The following is a 21,120-nucleotide window of genomic DNA, read 5'->3' as shown; positions in this document are numbered from 1 at the left end:
ACAGGATGTTCAGAAATTTCTACAGGATGTTTAAAAATTGGATTTTGGTGGATGGGTGAGTGAGGGGAGATGCATTAATGGATATGGAGGTAGGATAGGGGTCTGGTAGTGGCCCAGGGACTGGTGGATGGAGTGGCGAGAAGGTGTGGAGGGCTAAATTGGCTCAAAGGAGGCTGAAACAATGATTGTACAAAAAGGTAGGGTTACGTGGGCAAGAGGACAGATGTGAGACGAGGAACCTAGCTAGGAGATGGAACAACTGGCTCTGATGAGGCTTAGGTGGATGAGAGAGTGGTCGAGATGCCCTACACAATGTACATTTAACCGAATCAACAACGTCTTACAAATAATCAAAGTCCTAGCTAATCTACTCTAACTGTCAATAAAACGAATGAACAACAGTGTTATTGGGAAAGAAAACCATGTACATCAACCATGTAGAGAACATTTCAGAGATCTAAACCCATAATTAACTTCTGCAAATGAAAACAGTACACTAAGGATTGCATGGTCAAGCAAACTAGTGTTTTTGTTGGGGCAACACTGTTTCTTCAGTTCCAGCCCCTGATCCAATAAGGATGAGGCGAAACAGAGAGTGTCATTGACCCCTTTTTTGGAGCTTCTTCCTATTATTATCCTACCAATCCATTTTAAACATCTGAAGCAATTCTATTCATAAACAGTGACCTATTTAACCAACACACCTAAATCTACCCAACAGAAATACGTTTCAAATGCATAAAAGGTGAACAACGATGCATAAAGGAAAGGTAACAGTACAAAGAAGGAGGCCCTAGCTGGCCTCCTAAATCTATGGGACTTGGCTGCCCAAACTGTGAGTAGACAACTTCTTCCAAAATCTGCTTGGCTGCCTTCTAGATCCGGTTTTGGTGGCCTTTGGAGCTCGGAGTTGGGGTGAAGATCCCAAGGAAGGCTATTTAATGACATAGACAACCCCCCTACGAATCCTCAACCCAAGTTTGGTTGTCTTCCAGCCCATGATTGCTCGGTTTTGCTCCAACACGTGTCAAAAAAACCTGAAATGAGCACGTGTTAACCACTTAGGAAGAGTGACTACCCTTATTCGTACAAATGACATAAACATGCTGAAAAATAATGCATAAGCTATGAAAAATGAAGGATTGAACAAGGATAATTAGGCCAAATGAGCCCAACAAGTTACCAAATTTGGGGCTCATCAACGGGTGCCCCTCAAACCCCCTGTTAACTACGTGGAAAGAATATAACACAACCCAACATTCTCCCACTTGTTGTTTTCTTTCCATAGGGGGCCACAAGAGAGCTTAGTCATTTTTCCAGCCCTGGAATGCCCATTGTCTCTCTACACCAAGAGAAATTCTCAGATCTCACAGATTTTTTCATTGCATCTGTAGTATTCTTCAAAGTGTCCACCTTTACCAGTGACACCCTTTTGTCTTCTATCATATCCCTCACAAAATGATACTGAACATCAATGTGCTTTGTCTTTGAATGATATGCGAGGTTCTTTGCCAAGAAAATTGCACTTTGGCTGTCACAGTCTATCCTTATAGCTTCTTGTACTAACCCCATACTTGAACACAATCTCTGCAACCAAACTGCTTCCTTTCTTGCATGAGTGGCTATCATGTATTCTGCCTCTGTAGTTGATAGTGCCACTATAGATTGTTTCTTACTCATCCAACTGGCTGCACCTCCAAATAGGTTAAACACATACCCACTTGTAGATCTTCTCTGATCCAGATCTCCAGCCTAGTCTGCATCAACAAAGCCATGAATATCCAACACTCTGTCCAACCCTAGTCTTCCTTGGTAGCACAAACCATAATCACTAGTGCCACGCAAATACCTGAAATCCCACTTCATCGCTGTCCAATGCTCCTTCCCTAGTTTTGACATAAACCTACTCAATACTCCCACTGCATGTGCAATGTCTGGTCTAGTACAGACCATTGCATACATCAGGCTACCGACTGCACTTGCATATGGAACACGGGACATATCCTCTTCCTCTTCTTGTGTCTTGGGACATTGTTCAGTAGATAACCTCACACCTATAGGAATAGGAACCTTCACCGGTTCACTATCTTGCATATTAAACCTCTGCAATATTGTCTTGACATACTTCCTCTGGTTTAACCAGAGCTTCCTCTTTGCCCGATCTCTTTTAATTTTCATGCCCAAAATATAGTTTGCAGCACCAAGATCTTTCATGTCAAATTTGGAGGACAATTGGGTCTTCAAATCCTGGATAATTTTTTTGTCATTTCCAACCAACAACATATCATCCACATACAAGACCAGATAAATAACACGGTCACCAATTAATTTAAAATACACACAGTGATCTACTTTTCTTCTGGTGAAGCCAAGTCCCCGTATAAATGTATCAAATTTCTGATACCACATCCTTGGTGACTTTTTTAACCCATATAGAGACTTCTTTAACTTACATACCAGTTCTTTCTTACCCTTCACCGCAAAGCCTTTAGGTTGCTTCATGTAGATCTCCTCTTCCAGATCCCCATGAAGAAATGTTGTCTTCACATCCATCTGTTCTACCTCAAAATCAAAAGCAGCAACAACAGATAAAAGTAATCTAATAGAAGTTACCTTGGCAACAGGAGAAGAAATATCACCAAAATCAATTCCCGGCACCTGGGAATAACCTTTTGCTACCAACTGAGCTTTGTATTTCTCCACTTTTCCTTCTGCATTTGTCTTCTTTTTGAACACCCATTTGCTGCCAATGGGTTTCCTTCCAGCTGACAACTCCACTAGATCCCAAGCCTCATTTTTGTGCAAAGATGCCATTTCATCAACCATGGCCTCTTTCCAGAGTTTTCCATCCTCTGAATCCACTGCTTCCTTCACAGTTCTGGGATCATCATCAATAACAGACAAAGCAAAAATTGAACAGAAAGCAAATGGACTATACCTTTCTGGCTGCCTTCTTTCTCGAATTGATCTTCTCACAGGCGGAGTTTGTGGCTCTTCATCTTCTGATTCCTCCTCTGTTGTAGAGTCCGATTCTTCCTCCTTTAGCTCAAACTCTATCTTCTCAGGTTCCTTTGGTTGGAATTCATGTTTAATAACATCTTTCACCTCTCTGAACACCACATCTCAGTTGTACATAACCTTCCTTGTTACTGGGCTCCAAAGCTTATAACCCTTTAAACCATCCTTATACCCAATAAAGATGCACTTTTCAGATTTACTATCCAACTTTGTTCTTTTATCCTTTGGAACATGTACATATGCATCACATCCAAATACCCTCAGATGTGAAAGAGAGGGTTTCTTACCAGTCCATACTTCTTATGGAGTCTTATCCTCCAACGCTGATGAAGGTGACCTGTTGACCAGGTAACATGCAGTATCCACTGCGTCTGCCCAGAATTCTTGTCCTAACCCGACACCACTGAGCATGCTTCTTGCCCTTTCCATCAATGTCTTGTTCATTCTTTCTGTAACTCCATTTTGCTGAGGTGTATATGGAGTAGTCTTCTGCCATGCTATACCACATTTCTTGCAGAATTCTTCAAATTCCTTATTGCAAAACTCTCCACCATTATCTATCCTTAGCACCTTTATCTTCTTCTTTGTCTAGTTTTCCACTAGAGCCTTAAATTCTTTAAACCTGTCAAAGACTTCAGATTTCTTCTTAAGGAAATATATCCATGTATTCCTTGAGAAGTCATCTATAAATGATACATAGTACACAGACTTACCCAGTGATGGAACCTTCACAGGTCCAAACACATCACTGTGCACAAGCTCTAATATATGTTTTTCCCTCTTACCACCAGAGGGGAAACTCACCCAATTCTGCTTCCTGTATACACAATTTTCACAGAAATCAAAATCCAGAGAGCTATTACTCATACCTTCTACCATACCTTTACCATGAAGTATTTGAAGGCCCTTCTCTCCAATATGTCCAAGCCTTTGATGCCACAGCATGGTCTTTTCTCTAGAGACCACTAGATTTTCTGCTCCACTTTTAGGAACCACAGAATTGTTGCACCCATCAATAACAGTGCTACCTTGCAGCTTGTACAGAGTTCCAATCCGAACTCCCCACATCAGTGCTAGTGCTCCCCGAACCATATTGCAGGTATCCTTCTTGAACATTGTTTTTTCACCTGCATCATCCAGCTTACTAACAAAAATTAGATTTCTGGCTAATGCAGGAATATGCAGAACACCCGAAAGTGTTCTAACCCTTCCACCTTGCAGCTTCAACTTTACTTTTCCATGACCAATGATTCTAGCCTTCCTGTCATCCCCCAAGAATACATCACCACCATCATATTTCTCATACTCACAGAACCACTCTCTATGGGGAGTGAAGTGAAAGGATGCACCTGAGTCAATCAACCATGCCTCATGATCTACATGTGTACTTGAAGAAGCCAAGTACACATCCCCACCTTCATCTGAGGTGGTTTTCGCCTCTGCAGAAGGAGCCTCATCAGATCCCTTCCCTTTTTCAGAATCTTTAGATTTACAGTCCCTTTTGAAGTGGCCTTCCTTTCCGCATTTCCAGCACACCACCTTTACAGGTTTTCTTGGAGATTTAGATCTCCCTCTAGATTTAGATCTCCTACTCGATGACTTATTTTTGTTTCTGTTCTGGGACCGTCCTCGTACAGACAAGGCATCACCATTTTGGCTCTCCATATTTTTCCATCTCATCTCCTCCGTCAACAAGGCTGAGACTATTTCATCAAACTGCAAGGCAGTTGCATTGCTACCTATTGCAATAACCAGACTATCCCACGAATCTGGTAGAGAACACAACAAACGGATGCACTTATCTTCATTTGAAATTTTAATATCAACAAATGCTAACTAACTTACCACAGTATTAAATGCATTCAGATGCTCTGTCACCGAGTCTCCATCTTTCATCCTCAGGTTATACATCTTTTTCCGCAAGAATAGTTTATTCACCAGAGACTTAGATTGGTACAAAGTCCCTAACTTGTCCCACAAAGCCTTTGCTGTAGCTTCCCCTGATACATTCAGCAATACTGAATCTGAGACACACAATTGTATTGTGCTCTTTGCCTTCCGATCCAACTTCTTCCATTCTTCATCGGACACTCCCGTTGGTTTAGTACCCGGATCTACCACGATCCACTAATCTTTATCCACCAACAGATCCTCCATCTTGAGTTTCCACAACTCAAAACTCTGGCCATTAAATTTCTCGATCTCTATCTTTCCACTGCTCGCCATCTTCTTTCACCACCAGAATCGATCTCGCAGATCTCCCACTGAACAGGGTCTACCACAGGCCCGAGCGAAACCCCTCAGTAACAAAGGCATCCCCATTAAGCCAAATCCGCTCTGATACCAAATGTAGGTTTTAACCCCGTACAGAAATTACCTGCATACAAATTCTAAAACATAGAAAATAAATAATGCGAGAGCAGAACACATAAAACACATATACACAGAGATTTCCCCCTGGATCCCAAAACCGGGACTACTAGCTTGATTTTTCATTATGTTCCTTTCAATGTTATAATACATATTTATACATGCCGAAGCATCCAATACCATGGACCAAAAACCATCACATCCAATACCATGGACCGAAAACCATCGCGTCCAAAAAAAACATGTGCGAAAATCATGCACAAAACCATAGGTGGGTCCACCCAACCTAACATAGGGTCCAAAACCAAAATTTTCCGGGGCACTGCCCCGGACCTCATAAAGTGGGGTTACGGGTGCCCCTCAAACCCCCTGTTAACTACGTGGAAAGAATATAACACAACCCAACATGAATGTTATTGTAGCCATGGTTTAATTGTTCAATATTGTTAGTCCGATTCCTTTCCTTTTTTCATTCATGCATACATGGATATTCTTTGTAGGTTTAAAATATGCACTTCAATTTATGTATTAGTATAAATGCATGCTTCAAGGAATGATATGGTTATTTTTGTTTTTATTTCTTAGGTTTAGAAAACACCAGGTAGGCCAAAATCTTGGTGGACTGATGCCATGGGAGACCACCTAAGGTATTTCTTTAAGGCCCTATTAATAACTTTCCAAGGACATCATATTTCATGTCCAATTGATGCGGTCTCCCTCCCTCATCTTTGACCTCTAACTTGCTAACCTGGAAGCAAACTTCTACTTTTTTTAAACAAGATTATATGTGTGTGTGTTTTCCAATGAATTCGGTTTTAGTACAAGTGCAATGTTTTGTGTAAGACAGATTATGTACATATTTGTATTTTCCATGCTACATGGGTAGTTCTTCTACTTTAGTTAGTTATCTCATATTTTCTTTTCATATCCACCTGTAAAGTGGATACTAGGATTGGTCCCTAGGTAGGGTCTCTTTCCTAATTCTCCGCGTCAGAGGAATACTTCGTATTTCTTGTGGAAATACTTAAGTTAAATCCTTTGTCCTTTAACCGACAACTATCCTATAATAGAACAAACCCATAGACACATATACATATACATTTTATTGACAGATTTGTTAGTAGAATTTATTCATTCACCTTCTTGAATTCACTTAGAAAACATAGATAAATGAAATCCTACTTATTTCAAATTCCTAATTCTCAGTACAGAAATAATATATTTCACACAATTTTTTCCAGATATTTATATGTTTATTGAAGGATTTCTATAAATAGATTAACGAATTCCACATTCCTACTAGGAAAACCACTTAGTAATTTTTCCTCAACTTCACCTCCTTAACCCCAGGAAGGGTCCTACTAATTATGGGTTCAAGTCCAGTTTTTCTCTCCTGCTCGCGCCTTTTTTTAATTATGAATTCCTTTATCTCCCGTAGTCCTATTTAATATAAATTCCACCCATGACATTTTTCTCGAATCATGTATTTCTTTAGCAATCTACTCATCCAACAATTCATATTGTATGGCAAAAATGGAGGATTTTATGTTTTGTTCCTACCCTCATCCTGGCCATAATTGATTCCAATTGTTTTCATGGTAGTTAAGAGTCTAATCTCTCACATGATAGCCTTTAATATATTTATAAGAACAATAATACACAAAATAGTTTTCTTTTTAGTAATCAAAATAAATATTTTACATTTTCATAACATATTGCTTGCACCACTTGACTTTTCAGTCACATGTCCAATATAAATGGCATAAAAAGACAAATTTACCAAGGATATGACATCTCCCCTTTGGTTAAAAGAAAGCGCCATCCTCAGTGTTTTTATATTTCCATTTTCCTTGGAAAGACATAGGAAAAGCTTCTTTTATTTCATCTTCCATCACCCAGGTGGCTTCCTTAGGCCCAAAGTGCTTCCATTGAACTTTAAACTAGGAAATGGCCTTATTTTGGAGTGTAGTTTCCCTTCGGTCCAAAATTTGTAGAGGCTCGGTTTGGAACTCACCTTCAGGTCAACTTGTACAACATTCCAATTGATAATATGAGCATGATAATGTATATTTTTTCAAATGATACACATGAAATACATTATGAACCCTAATGTGGACTGGTAGTGCTAGTTGGTGGGCCACTGGCTCTACCCTAGCTAGTATTTCAAAAGGACCACAAGACTAATGGGCTAGTTTAGCATAGTTTCCCAATTTTAAAGAAATATTTTTTGGTAATACTCTAATATATACATGTTCCCCCACTTGGAATTCCATTTGTGTCCTCTTAAGTTCGCGTACCTTTTATCCTATCTTGCACTGCCTTTTAGGTTCTGCTTGATCTTATTCATCATCTGCTCCATTTCTTGGAGAAAATCTAGCCCTAATGTAAGCCTATCTTTAGTCTGACTCCATGTTAAGGGGATATGGCACTTCCTTCCATATATAACTTCTAAAAGAATCATCCTGAGTGATTCCTTATAACTATTGTTATAGGAAAACTCAATTAAATGCAAATAGTCCTCCCATTGTGTGGGTTGGTTCATTACGTACATGCGTAGCATGTTTTCAAGGACCTAGTTGACCGTTTCGATTTTACCATCTGTTTTTGGATGGTATGTAGTGCTGAAATTTAGTTGTATACCCATTCCAATAAACAATTCCTTCCAAAAATTGAAAGTGAATTTTTCATCCCTCTATGATATAATAGCCTTTGGTATTCCATGAATTGCAAAAATTTATTCCATGAAAACCTTTTCCACCTTTATAGCTCTATAAGTAGAAGGAACAAGTATAAAATGAGTAGCCTTAGACAACTTTTCTACCATAACCATAATAAAATCATGTTGTTTCCTAGTCTTTTGTAACCCAGTAATAAAATCTAACAAAATTACCTCCCACTTCCATTCTAGTATGGGAAGGGGGTTTAATAATCTTGCTAGGTATTGATGCACAAATTTTACTTGCTGACACTCTTGGAATCTTGCCAAGTACTTAACTACCTCCTCCTTCATATCACACTAGACAAATTCCTTTTTAAGAGTTGTGATAGTTTTTCGAAAACCCAGGTGGGATGAAAATGGTCTTTTTTGGTGTTCATCTAATATTAGTTGTTTAATCCTGACCATATCTGAAACATAAATTACATTTTTAAATGTTAAGAACCCATTTTAATTAAGTGTATAATCTGGTTGTTTTCCATGATCAATTTTAATTTTCAAATTTTCACAAATTTGATGATAATCTTTATCTTCTAATGTTCTTGTATTAATCTATTCTATGAAATTTGTTTCAACAATACTTACTGTTAACTCACAAATATGATTTAAAATTCTACTTAGCATGATTTCCACTTTGTTTTATTTTCCTTTTATATGCTTAATGTTGAAGTCATATTCACCCAAGAAGGTCATCCATCTGGCTTGTATGGTATTCATGTCAAGCTGGATGAAAAAGTATTTTAAGCTCAAATGATAATAATTAAGGTAAATTTATTACCAATTAAATAGTGTCTCCAAATTTTATGTGTTGATGATTGGATAGTTTCTCTCATAATCCTTTAATTTGTAGGACTCATAAGCCGCCACATGACCTTCATGCAAGAGTACTCCTCCTAAAACTTCCAAACAAGCGTCAATACAAACTACAAAGTCCTTATTAGGATCTGTTACTTTTAGCACAGGCGCAATAGTAAGTGTTTTCACTGTTCAAAGCTCTCTTCACATTTTTTAGTCCACTCAAAGTTAACCCCTTTATTCTGCAGAGAGATTATGGTGGCCACTCGCCTATTCTATTTGGACCCTCACCATTGTTTCTTTTAGTTTTTCAGTGTCCTTAATTGTAGCACAGATTACTATTTTTGGCAGTTTTTTGGGTCCTGAACTTCCGGAGCCATTTTGAGGCCCTCAATGACGTTTTTTGGCAAAATTTCTCAATAATTTCAAAGGCAATCGCTTCAATGTTGTAGTCCTCAGAGAGATATTTCCAACGAGGTATCATACACGTCAAACAGAGATAATATGACCAAGTTACGGCCCTGGGAAGTTGGTTTCCCAACTGACCCCAAGGGGGCCCATAAACTCTTGGTGTTACATCTCCTCGGGTTATGGTTTTAGTTGTTTAGGGTTTTTCTCTTGTTGTTCAATAATAAAAATGCCCTTGAGTCTCATTGTAACTCAATTTAGAGGCATGTAGCCACCATATCTCTTCTCAGAGATAAGCTACCATCACCCGAGCTATCTTATTTCCATTCTGTTTGTAAGCATAGTTCAGTATTTTTCTATTAATGAAATGAAGTGTTTTTCTGCTACATCTCTGTACTTATGATTATATCTATAAGTTGTTGTGTTCCTGTTTAAATCTGGATCAATGCTAATTTAGGCAATCCCTCTATAAATTTGCAATAGTATCCTGAGATACCCATGAATGATTTAATATTTGTCACATCCTTAGGGATTAGCTAGGTAAAAATGGCCTTTACCTTTTCAAGATCCAAATCTATTCCCTCTTTAGATATAACATGGCCTGGATACTATATCTTATCCTGATAAAATTCACATTTGTTGAAATTAGTGTACAATTGATGTCCACATAAAGTCTACAACATTATTTCTAGATGTTGCTTGTGCTCCTCTGGTGTATTCTAGTAAATCAGTATATCATCTATAAATATTAGTATGAAATTTTCTAGAAACTTGCTAAAAACACTATTAATCAAACATATAAAGGTAGAAACTATTGCATTTGTAAGTCCAAAAGGAAGCATTGTAAACTCATAATGTTTGTATCGGGTTCGGAAGGCTATTTCCAGAATGTCTTCTCCTTTAATCCTCAGTCGATGATAACCAAACCTGAGATCTATTTTAGAAAATATAGTTTCTCCCCTTACTTGGTCAAATGAATCATCAATTTTGGACAATAGATACTTATTCTTAGTTGTCAACTTATTAAGTTTCCAGTAATCAATGCTTACCTAGAATGTACCATCTTTCTTTTAAAAAAATAAGACTAGTGCACTCCACAGTGACACACTCGATCTGATGTATAATTTTCTTAATAATTCTTGTAACTGCATTTTAAACTCCAATAATTATTGTACAGTCATCCGATAGTGCACTATTGATACCTAGACAACTTTCCTAGTATTAATTCTATGGAAAAATCTATGTTTCTCTTAGGCAGAAACCAAGAAGCTAATAAGGAAATATATCTTGATAGTCTTGAATAACTTCCAAATCATTTAAGGATTTAGCTTGCTTATATTGTGAGTGGTCTTCCACTTGAATGAAAAACAACTTGCATCCTTTCCTTTAGCCCTCTTTAAATGTAAAGTAGATCTTTGTCGAACATAAATGGCCCTAGGTATGCAATGTATAATTTGAGTTTATCCATTTTCTAGAGTGTAGGTAATAATCTTATTAAGACAAGTAACAATTTCCATGTGCCCCTCCAACCAGGCTATCCCTACCGGAATTTCATATGACCCCAGTGGCATAATGTTCAGATTCATGGTGATTTGGTTCCCATATAGAATAATAGTGCATGTCTTTACCCAATTTGTAATGTTTCCTTTTGTGCCAATAGCCAACTGGACCAACCATGAATTTTTTGTATTTTTTAGAATTTAATTTACATTTTTCTACAATCTGGGGACTAACATAATTCAAACTAGCACCAGGGTCTATCAAAACATAAATAGGTTGGTTTAAAATTGTACCTTCTATCTCCACCATGGTGGATTGATGTTTTCTCTAGCGCTCTTCCAATGATACATTGATTCATGGAATATCCCTGACCACATCGTTAATAGTGGAAGCCTCTTGAATATTATGTATATTCTACATAGATATTGTATTATAGGGACAATTTTTCACAAGATGGGGTTCTCCATAGCCCCGACATTTTAACGTTTCTTTATCTTTCCCATTAAACCCCTTATTACTTAATTCAACATGTTTGGATCTAATCTAAGTTTGTGTCTAATTTCTTTGGGTTTGATTAATATTTTCGCTAAATTTTGACCCTGAATGTACTTACCAAATCGATTAAAAGATACATGTTTTTCTCCTTTTCCACCTTGGGCAAATTTTTCTTCTTTTTATTTGGCCATGATCTCACATTTTCATTTCTCTACTTAGCCTACTGGTAGCATTTTCTTGCTTTTCTAATGACCTCATCCATTATTTTGGGACTATTATATTCAATTCGTTCTTTAAAAGAGAGAGGAAGACAGTTAATAAAGTGTTGTGCTTTATCTTTTTCCTCTCACATATATGGTACACACCTCAAAAAATGAGGAAATTTTTTCCCCAACTCATCCATTAACATTTGACCAAGTTTTAAATCATGGATTTCATTGGCCTTGCCATCAAAATAATGTTCAATTAAATATTATTTCGTAAAAATCCTCTGAAATTCCTCCCAATTAACATTGTTATTTTCTAAATTATACATTGTTCTGACTTCTTCAGACCACAAAGAAGATTTCCCTTATAGCAACTATGTAGCTGATTTAGATTTTAATTTAGTAGAATAATTGTATACTTGAAAGTACCTATTGATATTAAAAAACCATTCTTTTTTCTGCTTCTTCAGACTCCCCATCATAGATTGGGGGTTTGATCTTCTTGAATTCTCCTTGTAGTTCCTTTTTTGGCCTCTTTCGATGCTTCAAATGAATTTTTTGTTAACTGTGCTCTTCCTTCCCATTGGATTTAGCTTATTTTCTTTCAACCACCTCTTTATAAGTCTTCTTCATGGATGCCTCTCCTGAGTCCTCTTCCTCCCTTATTGTTTCCACAATATTGGGATTGGATCCGTCTATTAGGTTTTTAATGAGTTTCTCTTGTTCTGCACTAACTTTTAACAACTGCTCATGTCCTACACAGAGGTTCCCTAATTCTATCCATATATTTCTCACCATATTCATTAATTCCACTATGGGAACTTGTGCTTGTTCACCCAGATGTACCCATATTCCATCTTCACCTATGTTAATGTCTCACTATGGTTCTACCATCGCTTCTCCCTTCTTCCTACTCTTCTTCTTCTCCTATGAAAAAATATATATTCATTCTGTTAAAAAAAATCATGGTAAACTTATAGGCCACATTGTTGCAACCTATATTGTTATGATGCCATATGTAACATCCCTCCTCAAAAAGTGTTTCTTTCATTCAATAATGCACTTGCTTCAATCCTCACTTAGCTAGGAGTGAAGACGGTAGCGGCTCGAACATGGCGATCTAGGGTTTTCCCAAACTCTGCAATGGAGCTCTGCTCTGAGCACTGCGCCCCTGAATCATCGACTCTGAAACTACTGATGACTTCACACGCCAGTTATTAGTACAACCTCAATGGAAACCCTGTCGGGGGAGGACTCTGTGCCTCCCCCCATGGTGAACCCTGCGCTTCTGGCCAAGAACAGATCTGACAAGGCCTCTGCATCACAGACGCAGACAAATCAGAATAAGCCTGATAAACAGAGTGGACCTCAGGAAACAGAAGCTATACCCCAGGACAGGCAGCAAAACTCTGCAGGAGAAGATGAAATGCCCAAAGTAACCTCTGCGACCTGCAAACCTGTAGCAGTAGAACGACCAAAGATTGAATTGCCCAGTCAATGAATCAACACCCAAATCCAGTTCATGAAAGATCATGCACTCATTGGAAAATTTATTGGGTTTTGGCCAACAGAGAAAGCATTACAGGGATGGATAGCAGCCAAATGGAAACCAAAAGGGCACATCAATCTGCAGCTAGGACCAAAGGGGTTCTTTACAGCGATATTCAACTGTATCGAAGATCGAAACAGGGTCATCGACGGTGGCCCTTATTTCTTTAACGCTGCAGGTCTGTATCTACGTGATTGGGTCGAAAGATTCAACCCAGACAAAGAAGATCTGAGCTTGGCACTAGTTTGGATCCGGTTATACTCCCTGCCGCTGGAGTATTGGGATGAAGAGTCATTAAGAGATATTGGAAACGGCCTGGGAGAGTTTATAAAAATTGCAGAAGAAACAAAACTCAGAAGGTATACTTCCTATGCCCGCATCTGTGTCTATATGCAACTGAACAAAGCTCTTCCGGACTCGGTAAGTCTATTTCATGATGATTTTGAGTGGATTCAGACAATAGATTATGAACATGTCCCCTTTAGGTGTAGAAAATGTCATGCGCATGGACATCTATTCTGTGATTGCCCGCTTAATGCAAAGCCCTCTTCCAATGCCTCCTCAGGGCATACTGATCCAGATGGCTTTACAAAAGTGAACTCTCGAAAAAGGAATCATAAAAAGCCTGCTTCACAACCCAAAAATCCCCCGGCCAGCAATTTTAATCCCTCTACTAGCAACAGCTTCGATATTCTAGCTCAACCTGCCTCTTTGGTCTCTGATCCCTCCATGCACTCTTCTGAGCTTCCCAAAATGCCCTCTGTCATCCCTCATTCTGATTCCACTCCTGCCCAAATTCCCGAGCGAAACCAAGTTCCCCCCATCTCCTCTTCTATTAAAGAGTCGGCCTGGAAACCCAACGGTATGGACATCAATACTTTTTTTATTGATCCCAAGCATGCAGATGACATCTTGGCGGAGAGCAGTGAACCCAAGCAGATGGAAGAAGAGCCTGAAAGTATCGACTTAGGAGACTTGGACATTTTTGGCCTTGAGCAAGCATGCAAGAAGAAAGAATTTGATAAAATTCCGGCAAGACAGCTAGAAAGTCTAGAGGTCATCCTATCCAGAGCACATCAGCAACGATCTTTAGGAATTCAACCAGGAAGTCAGTGGGATGGAAAGAACCTACCCAAGGACACCAAGAAAAGAGGGAGAAAGACAGATCTACAAAGAACCATCTTCATCGGGGAAATGTTGGTAGAATCTGGTAGATATTCTAAACTGACAAAGTACTACAGGCCGCTCCCCAATCCTGAACCATGAAGCTCACATCATGGAATTTAAGAGGGCTAAATGGCCCTGGGAAATACAGAATGATAAAAAACATGATACAGAAGGAGAAACCTCATATCTTCTTCATGCAAGAAACGAAATGTAACAGTACTTTTCTCAGTACCATTCTTTCAAAAGCCTGGCTAGGTAGCCACACAATTGCAGTGGACGCTATAGGCGCCTCGGGAGGATTAGCAATAGCATGGAATGCACAGGCCATTACGCTCACGGACTTCCATGCAAACCATCACTTCATACAAGCTACCTTCCATATCATAGGGACCAATGTGCATGGTCACCTCACTAATGTTTATTTTCCACAAGTTGCTGTGGACAAAGCAACAATTTTGGACACACTCACACTGCTCAATGCCACATGGGTTCATCCACTCTGGATAACGGGGGGCGACTTCAATATGATCACTAAATTAGAGGAAAAAAGAGGAGGACGAATCAGACTGGACAATGAAAGTGAGCACTTCAAGGAGTTCATTCAAAGCAACTGGCTAATTGACCTGCCTTTCAACAATGGAATGTTTACCTGGAATAACAAAAGATCCGGTCCCCATCAGATCGCTTCACGGCTAGACAGATTTCTGATCTCAGATAATGCTATCCACCTGGGAGGAGACCTTTCAGCCTCAATTTTTCCACTTTCAGGATCGGACCATTGGCCCATTTCGCTTCAATGGCAAAGACCCGAAAATTCCACTCGAAGACCCTTCCGCTTTGAATCTTTCTGGTTGACACATCCAAATTTCAACGATCTAGTTCAGAATGCATGGAAAAGTTTTCGTCCCCCAGCAGGCTCCAAAATGTTTCAATTCCAGCAAAAGCTTAGATTCCTTAAAGCGCATATCAAACAGTGGAACCAAGCCACCTTTGGAAACATTTTCCAAGCTCAAAAAGGCCTTGCTCAGGAAATGGAGAAAATCCAGCAAACTATCATAACTGAAGGAAGGACTGAAGCTCTCATAGAATAGGAAAAGAACCTTCAGACACAGATTACAGAAAGAGAAAAACAAGAGGAAATCCTCTGGAAACAAAAATCCCGAATAAGATGGTTAAAGGAGGGCGAGAGGAATACAAAATTCTTTCATCGTACCGCCATCCAGAGGCGAATGCATAACAACATCACCCAAATTCAAAATCAGTAGGGAGACCGATTGGAAGAACATGAGGATATTGAAAAAGAACTCCTTAAGCACTTCAAAACGGTCCATCAAGAACCTGATATCAATAGACAACCAGCAATTGAAAAGATTCTCCCACACATACCGAAAGTGATAACAGATGATCACAATCAATTGCTCCTCCGTCCGGTCTCTTTACTGGAGGTTGAATCAGCTATGAGACAACTCAAGGAAGGAAAAGCTCCTGGACCAGACAGTTTCACCTCCAATTTCTTCCATAGATTCTGGGATGTTATCAAAGATGAAGTCTGGCAGGTAGTGGAAGAATCTAGAACCCTCCACTGGATGCTCCCCTCTTTAAATGCAACATTCATCACTCTCATCCCCAAAGAGGAGCATTCTAATACTCCAGACAAATTCAGGCCAATAGCCCTTTGTAATGTCATCTACAAAATCATATCTAAAGTTATAGCTTCCCGTTTGAAGCCGCTGCTACCTCTGCTCATCTCGTCAGAACAATCGGGCTATGTGGAAGGAAGGCAAATCATAGACAGCATCATCCTCACCCATGAGATCATCCACTCTCTCAAGTACCTCAAAAAAACAGGTATGCTTCTTAAAATTGACCTCTCAAAAGATTTTGATAAGTTGAGTTGGATGTACATTCAAAAAATGCTGATAGCCTTTGGTTTCTCACATGCTTGGGTACAATGGGTCATGAGCTTAATCTCCTCTTCTTTCTTCTCCATCCTGGTCAATGGAATTCCTTCCACCCCCTTTCAACCCACCAGAGGCATCCATCAAGGAGATCCCCTCTCCCCTTTTCTCTTTGTTCTTATGGCCGAAGGGCTGGGAAGCATCATCAAGCATGCTCTCCAGGAGCATCAGCTTAGAGGTATATCCCTTCATAATTCCCTCGCCATTACCCACCAACAATTTGTGGACGATAACATGTTATTTGGGCATCCTTCGGTCCAAGAAGCTCGAAAATTCAAGTCCCTCCTTGATGATTTCTCAGCAGCCTCTGGAGCCAGCATCAACACCGTTAAATCCCAGATCTTCTTTTTTCACACTCCCGCTATAACTCAAATCTCTATAGCCCGCATTCTAGGATTCTCTGTAGCCTCTCTCCCCTCCAAGTACCTCGGTGCCCCCTTAACTGACTCTGCTCTCAAGCACACCTCCTGGCAACTGCTCTTAGACAAGCTTGAAGCCCGCCTCACCTCCTGGACTTTTAGAGCCCTAAACATGGCAAGTCGACTAATTCTTATCAAGGCTATACTGCAATCTATGCCTCTTTATCTCTTCTCTGTTCTGGCAGCGCCTAAATGGGTGCTTAAAAAAATCAAAGATCTTCAAAGAAACTTTTTATGGGGATCTTCTGGACATAATCACAAATGGGCACTGGTCAAGTGGGCAATAGTCTGCCTCCCAAAAAACCTTGGGGGAATTGGTCTCTGGGACCCTCAACACAGTAACGCAGTCATGGGAGCTAGAATATGGTGGAAGTGGCTTTCAGCTCCGCACACGCCCTGGGCAATACTATGGAAAGCCAAATATGCTAACAATAGACCGACTGACGACTTGATCAGACTCACAGATACGGAAAAGGGCTCCCTTATTTGGAATGCAGCTAGACAGCACAGAAACATGATCCATCAGCACAGCTTCTGGGAAATAAGAGACGGCAACAATGCCCGCTTCTGGATGGATTCTTGGCAGCAAAGACCCAGACTCAACAACATAATCATACCACCACAAATAGAGGACGGGGATGCTCATCAATGGAAAACGGTCAATCAGTACTAGACCCCCACCCTCGATCATGGTTATAGACAATGGAAAAAAGCAGAGCACATCATAAGGCAAGGGACAGAGCTAATGTACAAGGAGTTGGACACAGAACTAACCAATAGAAAAATCAGATTCTCTGAAGAAAAGGACATCTTACGTTGGGGATACAAACCACGTGGGACTTTCACCACACAAGAGGCGTACAATCTTCTGATTAATACTCAAAATAACAAGGACCCTCTCTGGAAAAAGTTTGGTCTCCTAAAATATGGCCCAAGATCTCCACTTTCCTATGGCTGTTATGTCACAAGAGAATTCTCACATGGGACAACTTAAGGAAAAAAATTTCCATGGCCCCTCAAGGTGCCCCAACTGCAAGCAACAGGAGGAAACTATTCAGCATCTCATGGACTCCTGTTATTTGGCAAACAAACTTTGGGAAAAAACAAATTTCAGATGTCAAAAAGATGGTAGAGTTAAAGAAGACATTACCAAAACCATCCGCAACTGGGCTAAAAAACCGTACAAAAGTCCCCTGCTTAATTCCTTATGGAGAATCGTCCTAGGCCTCCTCATCTGGACAATATGGAAGGAAAGGAATCGGCGTATCTTCAAGAATCAAACCACTCCCATAGAGATCATCTGGAGCAATCTCTGCAACAACCTTCAGGAAACTCTAGCGCTCCAAACTTGGAGCGAAGATGATTTTCCCACCGATCCGCAAGAATGGACCATCTGGAAGAGTTGGAACCTTAGGATCATCCAGACTCAAGAGAATCCCAGTAGATCCCTCCCACCTCACCAATCTTCTAGTAAATGGCTCCCTCCGCCTCCAGGAATCACCCAATTAAACTTTGACGACGCTTCTAAAGGCAATCCAGGCAAGGCCGGACATGGAGGAATTTTTAGGGATCACGATGGCAAACCTTTGCTGCTCTTCCTAGGCACAACAGGATGGGACACGAACAACTCAGCTGAACTGGAAGGATTGTGGCAAGGTCTTCACCTCGCTCAGCAGCATGGCTTTCTCCCCTTAATAATTGAAGGAGACTCACAAATTCTCATCAATATGGCCAATCAAATTATACAGGGAACACCAGTACACAAGTTGTCCTGCAGCTGGAGACTAGCAGCACGTTTACAACACATTGAACAATGGCTCGCAACCAATAGAGCAATCACCTTCAAACACATCAAGAGAGACGGCAACAAAGTAGCTGACCTCTTGGCAAATTTAGGGGTGGCCAGTGATCGAATTCTATACACCAGTTCGCTCGATATTATTAAAGATGCCATTCATCAACAGGAATATATTGCACTGGTGCAAAATGATGCAGCACCCCTGGATGTGGGTGGTTGATGAGAAGTTAATGCAGATACGACGCCGGCCTGGCAGGTGGCCGAGCCACATGGTCGTCCGTGCTCTCAACTGTGGGAATTTATGATCCGGATTTAAACAGGAACGCAATAAAATATAGAGATAACCATAAAGACAGATATGCAGCGGAAATAATACCTCAATTCATTACTGTAAAATACTGAAATATGCTTACAAACAGAAATGGAAATAAACTAGCTAGGGCGATGGTAGCTTATCTCTGAGAAGAGATGTGGTGGCTACATGCCTCTGAACTGTCTTACAATGAGGCTCGAAGGCCTATTTATTGTTGAGAAACAATGGAAAACCCTTCACATTCCAAAACCTAACCCTAGAAGATGAAACACCAAATTGTGGGCCCCGTTTTTGGGTAAGTTGGTACATCAACTTCCCAGGGTTGCGAATTGGTCGTACTATCTCCGTTTGACGTGCATGATATCCCGTTGGAAAGATCTCTTCGAGGACTATGACGGAAAAAACGATTTTTATCAGAAAAATCGCTGGCAGTGGATTTCCCAAAAAACGTCGTTTAGGGCCTCAAAACGGCTCCGGAAGTTTAGGACCCGAAAAACTGCTAAAAATAGTAAATTGTGTTATAATTAAGGAAACTGAAAAAAACTGTAAGAAGCATTAGAGGGGATCCAAGTGGAATTAGCGGGTGGCCACCAATATCCACCTGGATCAATTTAAGGCAGGCCTCTGCCTCTTGGGCAGCATCACTAATCCACTGCACGGATCAAGACCTCCCCAGTAAGCTCAAAATCATGGCTTCGAGCCCTCAGCAGACCTCCATTCTGTCTTTGAATTGCTCTTACCACCCTGCTGCAGCAGAGCCAAGCTCTCGCACTGTTACAGGGAGGCATTGCAGGCTTCTCTGCTACGTTGACCTGGGAAATGATCATCACTTCTCCCAATCTATCCACTGCACCTTGCAATTTGATGCCTCGACCCCTACCTCTGTCCCTGATTTGAATCCCTCTTTCATTTACAGTATTACCTCTGTTGCTCTCGCCTTGCTCCCTGCCATCTCGGCTCACTCTTCGCTGCAACACCCCACTCAGAGCAATATGCCTTGTCGTCGTCACCGCATGAGAAGCAGGCGTGGTGGTAGTCACGGAAGAGCCAACCACCCCCCTTCGCCGCTTCCCTCTGCTTCGACCTCCCCTTCAGCCTCCCCGCCCCCTAGCCCTTCCTCTTCCCGCTTCCATGGCAGTCATCCGGCTACCCGTAGCGGAAGAGAACAAGCTCGTCCCTGTGAGACTCTTCGGATTGATGAGGCCACCTGGACGCCCATTCTTAATGCTACCACCCAGTCTGCTCAATTTCATTTCCTTTGCTCCATGGACAGACCTGTAGTCATTGCCACCGTCTCGGTGGAATTCAGGGAGGAAGCTGGCACGAGCATTGAACTAGACCACAGCCCAGCGAAGAACCTAGTTCTTCTGCCTCACGACACTGTTCAGAGGATGTCGAGCACAAGCCATCAGTAGGAAGCCAAGGATCAGCCGACCACCAGCAGAACGAAGGCGTCGGGCGGCAAGGTCATCAGCAAAGCCAAAGGCGTTCAGGAGGAAGCCAGAGAGCCACACGACACTATGGGTGGCAGGCAGGCAGAGGATACTGATTCAGGCGAGTATGGGTGTCCGATTGTGGAAGAGAAGCCACCATCCTAAGACACCTAGCATTCGCATGCAGACAGGTCACGTGTCCAGCTCGGTCTTTTGAATTTTTTTGTCTTTTTACTGTGGTTATTTTTGGCTGTTAATTTTGAAAGTCACCATGACAGTAAATTTTGAGTTTTGGAGATGTAGCCCCTGCATGGGTAGAAGAAACTTGTCATTATCTCGTCTTCGAACTGGTTTCCCCACCTGGGGTAGTCTCATTTTAGTTTTGTTGTTCAAACTGGTCATATGGATGTTCTAGACCTGCAAAGGTCAGGGCCTCAATGTACATTATGTTTCCATTAATAGATTTAGTCTTACAGAGGACAAAAAAACAAAAAAAAACAAAAAACATCCCTCCAAAACCACACAAAAAAGTAACTATGAATTACACACTATTTTTTTTTAGAATTATAATACATCCATTAATTGCTACATCAACAAGACAACCCCTTGAATTCTACTTGCAGAAGTAAAACACTTTGTTGTTTTCCAACATTCCCTTTTCCTTCCTTCTACACCAAGTAGCATTGAATTTTCTCTAGATTTTAAATCTGGCTTGATACCAAAAATTGGTTGGACATGGTATTTAACTTTTCTTATTTATTTCCTTGTTGTACAATATTAGGGTCATGGGTATGCTAGATTGTTGATCTAGCACAATCCACTCCATAGCTTAAGGATAAGGGTTATTATTATATATATATTCTCTTTATACCACATCTAGACCCTTATAACATTATATGTGTGTGTGTGTGTGTTAAAGTATATATATATATATATATCAAAGCACGGAGTTTGGTTACACTTTTTGGCGAAATG

At 40.4% G+C, this 21,120-nt stretch overlaps 1 protein-coding gene across 1 annotated transcript; it reads left to right on the top strand.

Annotated features, from left to right (window-relative positions):
• The first annotated feature begins 14,319 nt into the window (after nucleotides 1-14,319).
• Nucleotides 14,320-15,315, top strand: LOC149178496 (uncharacterized). The gene has a single exon (XM_089422118.1). It carries the CDS (start codon nucleotides 14,320-14,322, stop codon nucleotides 15,313-15,315), a length of 996 nt encoding a protein of 331 aa, XP_089278244.1.
• Nucleotides 15,316-21,120: the final 5,805 nt, after the last annotated feature.

The sequence above is a fragment of the Pinus tabuliformis genome, chromosome 4_1 (genome assembly GCF_031772625.1).
Source record: "Pinus tabuliformis cultivar Carrire ecotype Pingquan chromosome 4_1, CPIR1, whole genome shotgun sequence".
In the NCBI taxonomy this organism is placed as follows: Eukaryota; Viridiplantae; Streptophyta; class Pinopsida; order Pinales; family Pinaceae; genus Pinus; species Pinus tabuliformis.
Note: the sequence above shows the minus strand (reverse complement) of the source record. Positions and strands in the feature narration are given on the sequence as shown.